Below are 16,373 nucleotides of genomic sequence, written 5' to 3'. Positions count from 1 at the left end.
CTATTTTTATATTCCTGTAAATATTCTTGGGCTTTTTCCTGGGATGCTGTTAAGTTACCTAGAAAGAGTTTGATTTGTTTGGATCTTGCCTTTAGAGTCTTCTGGGTGGGAAGAGCAGTGTTTAGTCTAGGGCAAATGATTCCCCACTATTGAGACAAGACCCTCTGAATACTCTATCCAGTGTCCCATGAATTGTAAAGTTTTCCAGTCTGGCTGCTGGGGACAGGCACTGTTTCAGGTTCTGTGTGAGGGCCAGTTGTTGTTCCCTCTAATCCTTTCAGGTGATTCTGTTCCTTGCCTTGAGTAGTTTTCTCATGATGTTCTCATCAGTGTTCTGCTGAATATTTGAGGGGGACCTTCTGTAGGTCTCCAGGGTTCCCTCTTGTGAGCCCTCTCCTCTCTGTGTCCTGTGAATTCTAGCAACCTTGGTCTCCCGGACGCTCAGCAATATCTCTTCAATTCATGGAGACTGTCAGGCCACACCTGGGTTCCCTTCCTGCTCCACGGCCTGGAAATTCTTTTAGGCAGTAAACTGAGGCAGCTGTAGGACTCACTTGATTTGTTTCCATTCCTCAGGAATTCCTGTCCTTTATTCATTGCTCTCCAGTGTCTTGAAAGTTTTCATGTTTTTTTGGTCCCACCCCCCATCCCCATTATACTTTGCCTTTTTTGGGAGTTGTTTCAGAGGGAAGGGAAATCCTGCCCTGTCACTTTGTCTAGGCCAAATGTAACTTACATCTGGTTGACATGTGCAATGTTTATTTCCAGATGAGATTCCTTGTTCCCCTTGGGAAATGTAGCCTAGAACCTCTTTGCTAATTCTGCATTGGTATTTTTAGCTATCCTCCTCATTACAAACCCATCACAAATTTGCCATATTTTTCTGGCAAATTTAACACATTGTTAAATTTGCTTTTAACAATGTGTCTCCCTTGTGATCACCTGAGAAGTGCCATGGAGAAACACAATTCACCTTTCTTTCTCTTCTGCTTAACTGACCTTAATCATGTATTAGCTTTTTCAAAAACTAAATTTTAATTAAGCTTTGCTTTATTCTCCTTGTTTCTTTTCTATATTTATCCTTTAGTTATATTATTTAACTCTAGTAATCATGTTTATATTGCATATATATGTTGCATATATATGTTTATATTGCATATATATCCATTAATCATGTTTATATTGCATGTATGTATTTATATTGCATATATATCCAGTAATCATGTTTATATTGCATGTATATATTTATATTGCATATATATGTTTATATTGCATATATATCCAGTAATCATGTTTATATTGCATATATATATAAACTTGCACATATATATATATATGTATGTATATATGCAAGTTTTACTTAAATGCTCATGATTACCTATTATAAGTCCCAAATTTAGCCTGGGCACGGTGGTGACTCGCACCTATAATCCTAGCACTTTGGGAGGCCAAGGTGGGTGGATCACTTGAGGCCAGGAGTTTATCAACAGAGAGTAAACTGTATTGTATTCTACATTATATACAACAGAATGCTACGCAACCAGTAAAATGATAAGACTTACAAAGTAGCAAATTGGGCTGGGTGTGGTGGCTCACACCTGTAATCGCAGCGCTTTTGCGAGGCTGAGGCCGGCACATCACTTGAGGTCAGGAATTTGAAAGCAGCCTGGCCAACAGGGATGAAACCCCATCTCTACTAAAAATATAAAAATTAGCTGGATGTGGTGGGCATGCACCTGTAATCTCAGCTGTTCTGGAGGCAGAGGCTAGAGAATCGCTTAAACCCTGAACCCGGGAAGCAGAGGTTGTAATGAGCCAAGATCATACCACTGCACTCCAACCTGGGTGACAGAGTGAAACTCTGTCTCAAAAAAAAAAAAAAAAAAAATTAGAAGTCCTGACTTTATATAATTTTTTAATATATTCAGAAGCTTTGAAAAGTTTTACATTACTGACCATTTTAAAGAGCATATGCTTTTAAGTAAAATATTTTATTTATTTTATCACATTCATGAAAGCACCAACAGTCTTTAAAATCTCAGTATTTTTACAATATTTTCACCCATGTATTTTTCAGTTTTTACTATTAATTTTATTAATGCCAATTTACTTAATATGTATTAAGAGACTAATTTTAAAATTTTTACCTTTTAGAAAGAAAGTCAAGATTAGTTAATCATTTGTGTCTTTCTTATGTGGTTTATGTTCTGTGATCCTTCTGTTCTTTGTCTCCCAGATCAGCGTGGTTGTGGTAGTACTGTGTGTGTGTGTCTGTGTGTGTGTGTCTGTGTGTGTGTCTGTGTGTGTGTGTGTCTGTGTGTGTGTGTCTGTGTGTGTGTGTGTCTGTGTGTGTGTGTGTCTGTGTGTGTGTCTGTGTGTGTGTGTGTGTGTGTCTGTGTGTGTGTCTGTGTGTGTGTGTGTGTGTATGTGTTTGTGTGTGTGTTTGTGTTGTCTGCAGGGGAGGGGACTCTATTATTTTGGCCTGGGGTGGGGAATATTTATAAAATGTGTATGTGTGTGTGTGTATACTTCTAATAGTAATACTCATGAGCATTTAAGTAATATATAATGTGTGTGTATATGTGGAAGTGTGTGTATAATATGTATGTATGTATACATACATATTATATGTAATTATACATTATAATGGATATATTATATAGTATATTATAATGTATAGTATAGTATATGTTATATATACTATACAACACTATATATAATTAATTAATAGCATATATTAGTATATGTATTATATACTATACTACATAATAGTATAATTAACATTTGTATATATTACATTATATATGTAAAGTATATATTATACATTATATAATATAGTATATACTATATACTATAGAGTATATTCTACATTAATAATATACTATATCAGCATATACTATTAGTATATACTAATATATACTATATATAATATATAACAAATTTATAATTTATAATAAAAATATATGATATATAACATATATCATATATTTTATATATACTATATATGTTTTCATTTTTCTTCTGGATATATTAATAAATATATTCTTGAAGTAAATGAGAGAGGGGAGGAACCCCCCTCTCTCATTTTATATTATTTTAAATATAAAAATAACTATATTTGTTAGGTTATAATATAGTTTAATCTTTAAATTACAAAATGTAGCCGTAGGGTTAATAGCTTTCATTTTTACTCTAGCATAGTGTGATTCTACTATCTTTGGATTTCTGGATGATTTTTTTTCTCCTTGATTATATTTTTTGTTCTTCATAAATTAAGATGATATACATCTTTGTATTAGAGGAAAGCCCTGAAACATAACATAATTACTAATTTTAGAAGTTTGGACGACATTTCTTCTGACAAGAGGCTTCTCTTACAAAGTAATTGAATAGTTACATTCCTCATGGTAGATATGCTTATTTCAATGTAGTAACCTAAAAACTGACATTTACTACTGTTTTCACTTAAATTTGAAAATGTGGATACTGAATCATTTTTGAATTTTATTCACTTATTAAGAGTTGAGTTTGAATTTGTTATACATTTATTTATGTTTAATTGGAGTTAATGGGGTAAAATGTTTAGAAAAATACTTCACTGCATGTGAATTAAATGGGAAAAATAATTTTCTACTGAAAAGTCACTCTTGCTTTTTGGGCACAGAAAAACTTATAGAGGCGATAAAACTTGGGGGTAGATGAATTCTGTTGATATATAATTTGTATAGAATTTCAGGCAAAAACTTTAAAATAGTTGTACAGTTTTACTGTTTCTACTGTTTGATAAAGCTGAAATCAAATATTCCAAAATCATTAGCAATCTTTGTGGAAGTGATGACATATTTTAAATAATGTTTTAAAACTATAAAGTTCAAAGCTAATTCTCATTAATGGGTATTTTGTTGTTCTGTAATGTAAGTTCCAGCATAGTCAGAAAATTAGTCAGAAACATTTGCTTGGGATAAAATGTTACCATACGGTTTTGCTGATACAGAGAGCAGGAATGGAAGTGTAATATTTCTGTGCATTAACAACTTGTCATGGCTATAGAATATTACAATATCAACTACAGTAGAAGTATTGTCCCATTCTTTTATTGTATGCATTGTGTTTTTTAAAATATTTTTATTTTGAAATACTTTTGATTTATAGACATCATGTTTTAAAGTTCTTTTCAGATACATTCAAAGCTATGAGTTTAAAAACTGAGAATCTCAGTAAGTTCAATAAATTAACACATTTACATGCCAGTAATATATCTTTCTTCCAAGGCTAGAAAATACTTCATGATGTTTTTGTTAGTATAACTTTTAAATGCATTTCTTTCAGATAATAGAAAAGCATTTTAATATATATTTATCAATTAATAAGCAAATTTTCTAAATTAACATCATTAGAATATATTTTTGAACTCACAGGAATTAAACAGAATGGCAAGCTAGGGTCCACGAAAACTTAGGAATTCCTTTTTGAAAACAAACCACAAGGAAATGTCAGAATTATGAATCTGGGAAGATACAGCCTGAAGCCTTAAAGTGTGTAGTGCTTTCCAATGAAAATCAATTGGTTTCTGAACATTTCAACTATTGATTTTGTAGGCACTGTTCCTGTGGCCTATAAGGTTATTCTCTGGATGAGTGGCCGTTGATACTGCTTTTTATAACAACATTGCACAGTTTCTGACTTGAATCAGAATTCATTATCACTGCTTTAGGAGCAGGAGGACCTTTCTGACATGTCCCTTTTACAGTGATGTAGGGAGAGAGATTAATGCCTGAAATCATCTATAAATGGAAAAATGATAAAATTGTGAATCACCGACAATAGAGAAATGTTTATGGTTTATTTTAGGGGCCTTGATGCTCTCAGCAAGAAAGCGAAGGCTTCCACAGTCGATTTGCCTATAGAGTCCGTAAGTCTAAGTCTGCAGGATCTCATTGGCTACTTCCATCCCCCAGATGAGCATTTAGAGCATGAAGACAAACAGAACAGACTACGAGCCCTGAAGAATCGGCAAAATCTCTTCCAGGAAGAGGTCCGTTTCTATCAACACTCATTTCTCTTCTGTTGTTGTCTTGTAAAAACAGCTTCTTGGTTGGGAAAATTCTCCATCTATTTGACCATCTTTGTGTTTTGCAATATAGAGGAGAAAGTATACTACTGAACAGGAGAAACAGGCCTTAGAGAAATCTTGACGTGATTTTTATTTATTTATACTATCCATGAGTATTAATTTAAAAACGTGAATCTTTTCATTCTCCTGGCAAGAGACATTTACTCTCTGCTCAGTCCTCACGCTGGTCTTTTGCAAGCACTATAGTTCTCTTCATGTGGGTTATATCAATTAAGAATCTTAAAGTGTCTATACAAATACAGGCTTTAGAAAGCATCAGGGTTTTCAAACTATTCAGCAGGTGCTCCTTGGAAATGGCCCAGGATCCACAGGAAGCTTCGTGTTGGGGATGGAAGCTGTCAGGAGAGGGCTACCCGAGTAGGCTGAGCTCCAGGAACCCTAGTTGGACAGAGCAACCCTACCCTTCCCCTTTGCATCTATTGCATTTCCATGTATGATTGTATTGCACCAAAAGTTTTACTGCTAAAAAGAACTCAAGTGTCATATTTTATAAACAACAAAAGAAGGACCAAATGATATATCTAATGTTCTAATATAGTCAGGAGCTTCATTGGAGACTACCAGGGTTGATGGGATAAATCAGCTTGTTCAGCTGGATTCCCATTCTTTTCAATGCATCTTGTTTGCAGAATAATTATTTTTTTCTGAATAAATACTTAGGTTTGTAAAAGTAACAAAAAAAGTTATTCACTGAGTACACATGGACACAAAGAGGGGAACAATAAATACCAGGGCCTACTTGAGGGTGGAGGGTGGGAGGAGGGCAAGGGTCGAGAAACTACCTATCAGGTATTCTGCTCACTATCTGGGTGATGAAATCATTTATACTTCAAACCCCAGTGACACACAATGTACCCACATAACAAACCTGCACATGGAACCCCCAAAGCCTAAAATAAAAGTTGTGACACAGAGAAATAAAACTAAACAAACAAAACCAGAAAGGGTTATTACTAGGTTCTCATAATCCCTGTCTACTTTTAAAGCTGTGTTCTAATATCTCATCAGAAACTCTTGAAACTGACATAACTTTTTGAGGATGTTCCCACTGGGTATTCAAAAGAGATGACCTATCTAGAGACCTCAATGGCACGAAAGCAAAAAGTATCAACATAAACCAATAATAACATGGACTAGTTTATTGGGAGCTTTCACATATGCCAAATTGTTAGACTCTTTTACAATGCCGCATTTATTTGATATCTGGAAGAAGTAAAATTAAATATTGGGGTGTAAAAATTAAAATAGTAATTTAGTTTTTTTCCTAACTTCTCATATAAGACAATCTGCATGGGGACTTGGAAATGTTCTTAGGTCCATGGTATCTCTTAAATTCTGTGTGAAATAAGTTAATTGGATTAGATAGTGGTTTATAACGCTTTATGTGGTTTGCCACGCTTTTTACAACCTTGATCTACCAATAATAATAAAAATAAAGCATAATTTCAAACTCAGGCTGTATCTTACAAAGTTCATTATAATGCAAAAATGCATTACAGCATTTTTGATTTGCTTTAAAAATATCTTTTCATGAGCTTTACCTGATTTACTATATCTTTAAGAAGAATAATAATAATAATGCCTAAGAATAAGGATCTGCTCTTATGGTCACTTAACAATAGAAGGCCATAAGTATGAAGTACATATTTTTAGGTTGTTCTTCCACTGCTATTTGATGATGGCATTCAGAATTTAAAATCTGCTTGAACTGTCTGAAGAACATTTCATTTCACATGCAAATGTGTGTCTTCCTGTCCTTTGAATGATCACAGTTTTCTTTATGATTAGTAGATGAACCTTCAGTCAGACTTCTATTTTTAAATCAACTTAGCATTTTTAGTCTGTAAGCAGAATGACAGTTTTGGATGTCTGATGGTGATTTTTTTTTTTTTTTTAACCTTCCAGGGAATGATCAACCTTGTGCTCGAGTGCATAGACCGTTTGCACGTCTACAGCAGCGCAGCACACTTTGCTGATGTTGCTGGGCGAGAAGCAGGAGAGTCTTGGAAATCCATTCTGAATTCTCTGTATGAGTTGCTGGGTAAGAAGCGTGATTGGATTCACAGCAACAGAGTTATCTATTTAAAATGTCCATAAATGGACTAGGTGTCGTGGCTCATGCCTGTAATTCCAGCAATTTGGGAGGCTGAGGTGGGAGGATCATTTGAGGCCGAGAATTTGAGACCAGCCTGGACAACATAGCAAGACCCCATCTCTACAAAAAATAAAAACAAAAACAAAAACAAAAAAAATCACATAATAGCTACAGCAATTTTATAACATGCCTCCTAATTGAGACTTAATTTTTAATTTACTGTGCTAAATCAAATGGTGCTTAGTATTAAAATCCATCTCTGAGTGAGAAAGGTAGCTAGAGAAGTAGATTTGCCTTTGGTTAAAGGAGGAGAAAGTCATTCAGGGTGCAGTCTTTGCAGATGAGGGGCCTTTATATGGATGTGTATTAAATATTTCCTTTTTGCTTTTGGAGTTAGTTCTGCAAGAGTCCCTCTTAATTCCTTACATTCCCATTTTATCAATGATCTGCTCCAGTCTTCTCTCTATTCTTTATATGGTCTCCGTTTGGCAACTTCTAAGTACACCTGACATTGATTAAGTGACAGTTGCTGTGGTTTACACTGCATTCCTGTGGGCTGTCTGCAAACACAGCTCCTCATTATTTTTGACCTCCTGTAGCTTCTACTTGTCTCTTGTCAAAAACTAAAGGGTCTGAGATTTTTACCCTATTTTCAAGCTAGTAAGTTAGCCTGCAGTTAGGGTAAAGAGAGATAGTTTAGTAGTCAAAGAAATGGCTGTAGCTGTAGAGATTGGCTGTAGTGCCAATTCTCTGAGCCCCAGTTCTCAAAAGACAACGTGAAGGGGACAGATGACACCAGCACATGCAGCTGGTTGAGTTACAGAAAAGGAATCCTGAGCTCAGGGAGCATGAGTTAGTTACACTAGACAGAAAGCCTGCCTGGCCTTTGCTGTGGGTGGAGACATCTCCAAAATACAAAAAATTAGCCGAGCATGGTGGCGGGAACCTGTAACCCCAGCTACTCAGGAGGCTGAGGCAGGAGAACCATTTGAACCCGGGAAGCGGAGGTTGCAGTGAGCTGAGATTGCGCCACTGCACTCCAGCCTAGGCGACAGATTGAGACTCCATCTCAAAACAAAAACAAAAACAAAAACAAAGTTATTCTTGATGTTTCTCCCAACTCTTAAGTATAATTAAACCTTCCTTCTCTGGTTTCTTGCCACTAAGTTTCACCTGTATTTTATAGCACTCATCACATTTCTTATTTAGTTAAAAGTGTGATTGATTTCTAAGGCAAGAATAGCACCTTCCTGGTTTTTGTATCTGTTATTTAACTGAATGTCTGGCACATAGGAGATACTCAATAAATGTGTATTCATTACATGACTAAGTTCTGATAAAATAGGAAAGTATACCTAAGTATAGAAAGGAGATAATGCAAAAAAAAGGTTAAAAAAAAGAAAAAATAATGCATTTTTAATGGAAAGAATGAAGGATAGTCAAAATATTTGAAAATTCTTTACAATCTAATTAAATGTCATTAAAATTTATAAAGTCAAAATACAACCTAGCTTATAAAACTCTTGTGCCTATTAGAATTGTTAATATGTTTTCATTAGGTGGGCTATTTGATATGCCATTAAAATTGAACACTTGCAGTTTGGTACTTTCAGACTAAAAGGTAACATGCAGCTGCCATTTCTGAGAACAGGACCAGGGATATTGAGGCTTTATAGTAATTTGGATTCATTATTTTACCCACAGTAACGATTGAGGTAAAGATTTTGGGTTGCCAAAATTCTAATGATTGCATTTCTTTGCAAATGCAGAAGTTATAGCACTAAATTTCATAATATAACAGAGACTACAGTGTGGTGATGTTTCTAACACCACATCCTACCTTCTTCACTTGGTATGAGATGAATTTCTTGGATAAACTCGATGCTTAAGTAAAGAGTTGCATCACCTAGCCTGGACAGCATAGGAAAACCCTGTCTCTAAATAATAATAAAAACTAGCTGGATGCAGTGGCTCATGTGTGTAGTCCCAGCTACGTGGGGGGCTGAACTGGTAGGATTGCTTGAGGCCAGAAGTTTGAGGCCAGCCTGGGCAACCATCTCTAAATTTTAAAAAAGAAGAATTTCATGTATGTGTGTTTGAGGGTAGAAAGTGTTACGTGCAGAAAGAACATTGTTTTTTAGGTAAATCTAGAAAATATGCATCTTACTTTTATTTTCATATCAACTCTTTTTATAGTCTCTGTTCATTGGTCCCTTCAACAGGTATTGTATCCATGAGTAGCAGGAATGAATAGAAGGAATTATAATTTTTTATAGAATCATAGAAAAGGTCCATTGCAGCAAAGTTAGCACTTCAGCTTTATTCTTCTGAGCTACTTATTTCTCAAGCTAATCCTCCCTTTACCTCCACAGAGTTATTTGGGGATTAAATTTGATTATTTTAGAACCTACAAAAGTAACATTAATAGACTTTACAAAATCTTGGGGACTTGGTGGGTATGAACACAGTTCCTGCTCCTAATTAGTTTTGAGGTTGGCTTTTACTGGAACGTGGCTAGAGGTGTGATTTTAAAATGGCTTACCTATTTAAATAGAACGAGAAAGGAACTCTTGTAGGCGGAGCGATGTTTCTATTGGGATGTGCTCAGTTGGAAATAACAGAATACCCAAACCCAAACTGGCTTCAACAACAGAGGGGATTTGGGGTCTTGCACAGCTCACAGTCTACCAGTGGGTTTGACACAATGGCTCCATCTTATCTCCAGAACCAGCTGCTTTATGTCTCCACTCTGCCTTCCGTGGAGTCATCTTCCTCTAGTGCGGCCTTTTCTTGATGGTCTCAGCTGTCTGCTATCAGCTCCTAGCACGGCATACTTTCTTTCTGACATGGGAAAAGTGAAAGAGGGCTTGTTCCAGAAGTTATCCCTTGTGAAAGAGTGTGCTATTTCCTAAAATCCCCAAATACAATGCTCCTCGCATCTCATTAGCCCAAATTGTGTCTGGCCATTCCTGAACCAGTCATTCTGGCGAGAGTAGGGAAATTTTACCAACATTGGTCTTGACTGATCGGGGATCCACTCTTGAAACTGGGTCAAGTCCTTGGACTGCCTATCTGTCATATAGGGAATGAATGTTATAGAGGATGGTGGCCAAGAAGCTGAAGTGTCCACCCCAAATGTTGACTCGTCTACTTCCTCAAAGGGTTTTATGAACTGGATTCTAATCAGAATGCTTTTATTCACTACCTAGCACTATGCTTGAATAGAGTAGGCAGTCAATAAATATTTGCTTGAATTATTTAATAAATACGTTACAGAGATTTCCATTGACTTTTCTGTAGCAGGGTGCATTTGGCTATCAAATTAGTGTATTAAAAACCAGTGGACCTCTTACTCCTCTTTCATTAGGTTCCTTTCTTGAAAAATAAGCACCTGAGCTTTCATTCAGGCACATAGCAAGTAGCATCTATTGTCACTATAAATATTACCTGTAAAATGGCAATAGTCATTCCCCTCATAAAGTTGTTGGGTGGCTTAAATGGTATAATATATAGAAAATGCTCAGCATCGCATATTATTGTTCTTCTTATCATTATTCCCATTTCTTTTGGATATTTGTTATCATCCTTTCTCTTGTTAACATGGTAAAACTTTTGTCTCCAACCTTTTGCTTCATTCTTATTATTGTTGTTTTGCTTTTCGAAGATGTCCTAGGAAAGAAACTTTACTTAGATTTGTTGGATATAGCAAAGAATGTTATGGATTAGCCAATAGAGCACATAGAATCATAATTATTGTAGGTGTATACTGGTTCTTGTTTTCCTCATCGGAAAATGGCAGGAACAAAGTTTGCTTTATCACTATCCCCAGACTGCAAATTTTATATTCTATTATTCTACCCATTTTTGAACACAGTATCGCACATCTGCATCTTTACCATCTGATATACAGCTAAATACTTCAGATCTTAATGATATTCACATATGGTAAAATTTGTGGTTAATCTCTTTACCTTCACTCCTTCTCTTCTCCAATCTTTACTCAGACCTCAGGGAGCTCTCACACACTTCTCATGAACTTTCATAGACTCTGTGACCTTGTTTACACCCTTCTTTTAAGAAGAAGGGCCTGGTCTGTTTCTTCCTTTCACCAGCAACCAGATGTTGCTGTTCTGTCTCTAACCTCTCTGTATTGCGTTCTTTTAGTTCTTGGTCTGGTCTGTCCCTTCCTTTCACCTCTGATGTCGCTGATTCTGTCTAGTTAGCGGGCTACAACTTGGGAGAGAGATCTTGATCTTTTATTTTTCATTATTCTGAATCTATTAACATGCATTACTTTTATAATTGAAAAAAGTAGTTAACATATATCTCTAATGCCAGATAATTGATAGTAAAAGTAAAAACTGAATGTACTAATTACAGTTGAGTAAAAAAAAAAAACAACATTTATATATTAGTGCAAATGAAGAGAATCTCTTCCCATAATCTACATGGTAATTTTAGTGGGAGGTGGGGTGTTTCCAGTGGATAGAGTTATGAGAGTTTTTTTAATGTTTTTGAGTTCTTATGATTTTCTTTTTGTATTATAGCGAGCATCGATTTCATGACCAGAAAAGGGTAACAAATACAACTTTATGTTGAATTTTGACATGCAAAAGACTTCAGAACCATCTGCTGCCAATATTTTTTATTGAATTCATTGTAATCATGCCATATATACCTAAATATATACTTCAGTTTGTCTGGAAAAGTCTCAGATCTGCAGCAATAATTGGAGTCCTGTAAGACATGTGTATCTACCTTTCCTTCTTTATTTGGCTATCAAAACCTTTGGTTCAGATATTAACTCCAAATTTGTTAAGCCTCCTTCCCATTATTCCAAATAGGTAGACCATAGATTCTCTCCTGGGGTTATATGTGAAATAAGCCACTGTCTTTGTATTTTTTCTTCAGTGTGTCTATTTTGTACAGAGAGAAAACCAAGAAGGTGGGAATAAGAATCTATAACAATTTTGCATTCGACATGGATATATTTCATGTGTTTTAGGTGGAGAATGACAAAGGTAGATTTATAAGCCTACTGTTTGGAATACCTCAGGATCTTAGAAACAGCGATACTCATAGTAGGAAAAGCATCACTGTGGCATGCTTTCATACATCTTTTCTGACATCCACACGATTAATCTGTGGGATGCTTACAAGACAGAATGATTTTCTAAAGATGTCTGAGAAATGGTCATTTGGCAAACTTTCCTATGAATACTCATTTTCTGAAGAGTCAAAGTATGAAACCAACAAGGATAGATTGCTGCTCTTTGAGTATGGCCAAAATGAATGTTTGAAGTCTTGGAAAGGATACAGCCATTGGCCATTATTTTTGCACATTCAAACCATTTTCCCAGTGTCTCAAGAAGGCAGATCTCCCTAAATGCCATAAAACATTGAGAAAAGGCAGTCAAGAGGTGAAAAAGAAGGAAATGGGCTTTAGACATGCACATATCAGGTGTTATTCTAGTGTTTGTGCACCTAGATAGTTCCGATCTTGTTCTTCAGGAAGTCTTAGAAACGTATCTTATAAACAAGACACATCCTTTAAAATTTCAGTTTGGTAATAGTCTCATTGTCCCTCACCCTTGCAAGTTCCTGGGTAGGAGTCCTCAAACTCCAGTTTACAAGATCCCCAAACGCAGGGACAGCTCTCCAAGCTCTCCAAGAAGTTTCAATGCATTATCTTCTTAGATTCTTCAGTACATTCTGAAGTGTTTTGTTTTGTTTGTTTGTTTGTTTAATGGGTTTTTTTTTTTCAGGCTTAGGAGCATCTACTTGTTAATCTCAATATTTTGGAAAATGTTTCTAGATTTTAGTCCAGTTAGCCCCTCATTTTTCTGTGCTGCATAGGGCCTGTTCACTTAGTGTTTCCAGGCTGTGAATGTAAACTCCAAGAGGGATGTTGTTTCATTTCCTCTGTATCTCCAGCACCTAGAACAATGCTTGACACAAAGCAGGGAATCAGTATTTGTTGCATAAATTTTTAACGTGAAGGTAATTTCTTGGAATTTCTTTAAATCTAAATTTTTCTGTAAGTCTAAGTTTTTTTAGTCTTTTGTGAAATTTTGAGTTCAAGAATGTAAAGACATTAAAGCATGAAGCCCTCCGGGGATAGGATGATACTAATAAAACAGATGAATATTGTATGATTCCACTTATAAGAAATATCTAGAATGATTAAATTCATAGAATTAAAGAATGGGGCCAGGCAAAGTGACTCATTTCTGTAATCTCATAACTTTGGGAGACCAAGGCAGTGGGATCACTTGAGGCCAGGAGTTGGAGACCATGCTGGGCAACATAGCGAGACCCTGTCTCTACAAAAAGTTTAAAAATTAGCTGGATGCAATGGCAAGTGTGCCTGTAATCCCAGCTACTCAGGAGGCTGAGATGGGAGGATCACTTGAGCCCAGGAGGTCGAGGCTGCAGTAAGCTATGATTTCGCCAGCTCACTCCAGCTTGGATAACAGAGTGAGAATCTGTCTCAAAAAACAAAACAAAACAAAAACAATCAAAGATCAGAATGGTGATTGCCCAGGGACTGAGGAGTGTGGAATGGGTAGTTGCTAATCAGTGGGCATAGAATTTCAGTTAGGCAAAATGAATAAGTTCTAGAGATATACTGTATGACATTGTACCAAGAGTCAACGATACTGCGTTGTACACTTTAAATTTTTTTAAATGATAGATCTCAGTTAAATATTCTTACCACAGGAAACTAAATTGTTAAAAAGTAAAGAAATGCAGAATAGTGTATTTGTTTTCAAAAACCATTTTTTATTAATTGTGAATACTGCATGACTTTCATATTCTAATTGGATAAAAGTGTAGGGATTTAATTAGTTTTTTAACATTAATAAAATTGGTTTGGTGAATTAGCATTTCCTTCTTAAGAGCTTAGTTCAAAGTTTTTTTTTTTATATTACTTAAGTTGGACTGTAGTTATTTAACCACTGATATTCTTATTTTATAGGAGACTGGACACTATCTATTCATTCAGTTATGTTAAGAAATACCATACCTACTAAGTTGCAGGCACCATATCAAGTGTAATAAAACAGAGTATCACATATAAAATAGCTTAAAATATAATAGAAGATGACCTGTAAGTCATTGCATTGTGTTTATTCACATTTTATTTGAGCTCATATTCACAGGGCCAGCTGTAGTGCCTGATACATTCACATTGATATTTCTTAAATATATGAGAAAAAAGATCTATATGGAATATAAAAGATCTTAACTTAGTCTTTAATTAGGCAGCGATTAAAGAGTATTGTAAAGTTTTAGGGAAGAACATTTGTCTTTTGTTTTTGTACCTTGACGCACCATACAAAGTTGCCATTGCACTTTGGAGATGACGGTGGTGCTCTGAGACATCTCATAATGAAAGCCACTACAGATACGATGGCATGGTTTTCCGTTTTATTTTTGGAAAGACATTAACTTTATTGTACTATTTGGTATTAAAATGAATGCATTTTAGATAAGGAAGAAGTAAGAAAAATTAAGAAGGTGGAAACTACTCTTAACCACCCATTTTAATCTATAACCTTTACAGATGTTCCTTTAAATATTTATCACGTAATACATGCACAAAACATTTTGCACACCTGCATGCATGCTTGCAGAATAACACTGTATGTGCATATCTGTGCACATCTTTGCAGCAAGACATCACCTATTCCCTCCTCTCCTTGAAGATTTGCTCATCTTGCTCCAAATTCCAGGTTCATGGACTAAGATAGTCAAAAGGCTTTCCTTTGATGTTGGTACATTTTAGGGGTTTATTTGGTTACATTTTTTCAGGCTTCCATGCTTTTTTATTGTTGTCTATTTTTTCTCTAAGAGTGAAAGTGTAGCCACAGAACATCACCTCTTCACATCCTAACTTCCATTCTTATTGAGCATTTGTGATTTTTTTTGACAGAATTTATTGCAGGTTCAAAGGGTCACTGTGAAAGATCATATTACAGGACATGGCCCTTTTTTTTCCTCTCCTGGGTCCATTCTTCTTCCACCTTATTTTGGAATAAGAATATGTACTTTTTGACCTGGGGAAGCAGTCCCACGAATATTGGTCTTCCTCAAGGTCTCTGTTTCTATCTCAGTCCCTTATCAAGATATTTTCCCCCCAAATATCAGCTCTCATTCTCTAAGAAATTTCTAAAAAACACAGTTTTCTCCATGGTATACATGTACTTATATTCAGTATATACATTTACTTTACAAAAATGGAATCATGCTATCAATGTTCTTTTATAGCAGATGTTTTCAATTAATTCTATATTGTGGGCCTCTATCCTTGGCAGTAACTATAAACCTTTGTCAGGCTTTAGTAGATGTACACTTCTGTGCTGAAGGAATGTCACCATTTATTTATGTAGGCACACTTAGGCTATTCCAGTATTTTGCTGTTAAAAGGAGTGCTGTGATGAGCTTCCTTGTATTTCTCTGCATACTTTTTCATTACTTTAGAAACTCACATAACTGATATCTTCTTAATTGACTGGATGAATTATAATAATTCACAGACTCCATTTATCTGTAAAATGTATTGGTACCCATGACATGCGCCTACATACACACACATGCACACACACACACACACACACACACACACACACGCATGCATGCACGATGTTCAGGAGGTACTCTATTTTACTGAGTTAATTTTTTTCATTAGAAATGTATATATTTTCATAATATATTGAGATCGTTTTATCTTTTACTCATTAACAGATTTCCTGATATATTTTTGTCTCTTTGGAGGAATGAATCTCCACTTGGATGAAATGTTGCTAATGTATTGCTAAATTTGATTTATAAATACTAAATTTATATTGCTAAATTTGATTTATTAATTTCATTAATATATAAATTTATATAATATTTTTGGATTTATATTTATAAGAGTTCTTCTTGTTTTGTTACGTGTGCTTTGATATCAATGTCACTGATACTGCTTTTATAAAATCAGGGAAGTTTCCTTAGTTTTTTGGCTTTGGAATACAGTCATGTGTCACTTACTCATAGGAATAGTTCTAAGGAATACATCTTGCAAACATCATGGAACTTACACAAACCTCCATGTTATAGCCTATTGCACAGCTACGCTATAGGGGATAGCCTACTGCC

At 35.3% G+C, this 16,373-nt stretch overlaps 1 protein-coding gene across 1 annotated transcript in view; it reads left to right on the top strand.

Annotated features, from left to right (window-relative positions):
- RYR2 (ryanodine receptor 2) overlaps window positions 1-16,373 on the top strand; it is a 786,704-nt gene that overhangs the window by 399,206 nt on the left and 371,125 nt on the right. The window contains exons 13-14 of the mRNA XM_054561059.1: window positions 4,852-5,035; window positions 7,040-7,175. Coding sequence (XP_054417034.1) covers window positions 4,852-5,035; window positions 7,040-7,175 — 320 coding nt within the window. The remainder of the gene's footprint in view (window positions 1-4,851; window positions 5,036-7,039; window positions 7,176-16,373) is intronic.

Source organism: Pongo abelii, chromosome 1 (assembly GCF_028885655.2).
Source record: "Pongo abelii isolate AG06213 chromosome 1, NHGRI_mPonAbe1-v2.0_pri, whole genome shotgun sequence".
Classification (NCBI taxonomy): domain Eukaryota; kingdom Metazoa; phylum Chordata; class Mammalia; order Primates; family Hominidae; genus Pongo; species Pongo abelii.
The sequence above is the reverse complement of the archived record's forward strand: the minus strand, read 5'-3'. Positions and strand labels throughout refer to the sequence as shown.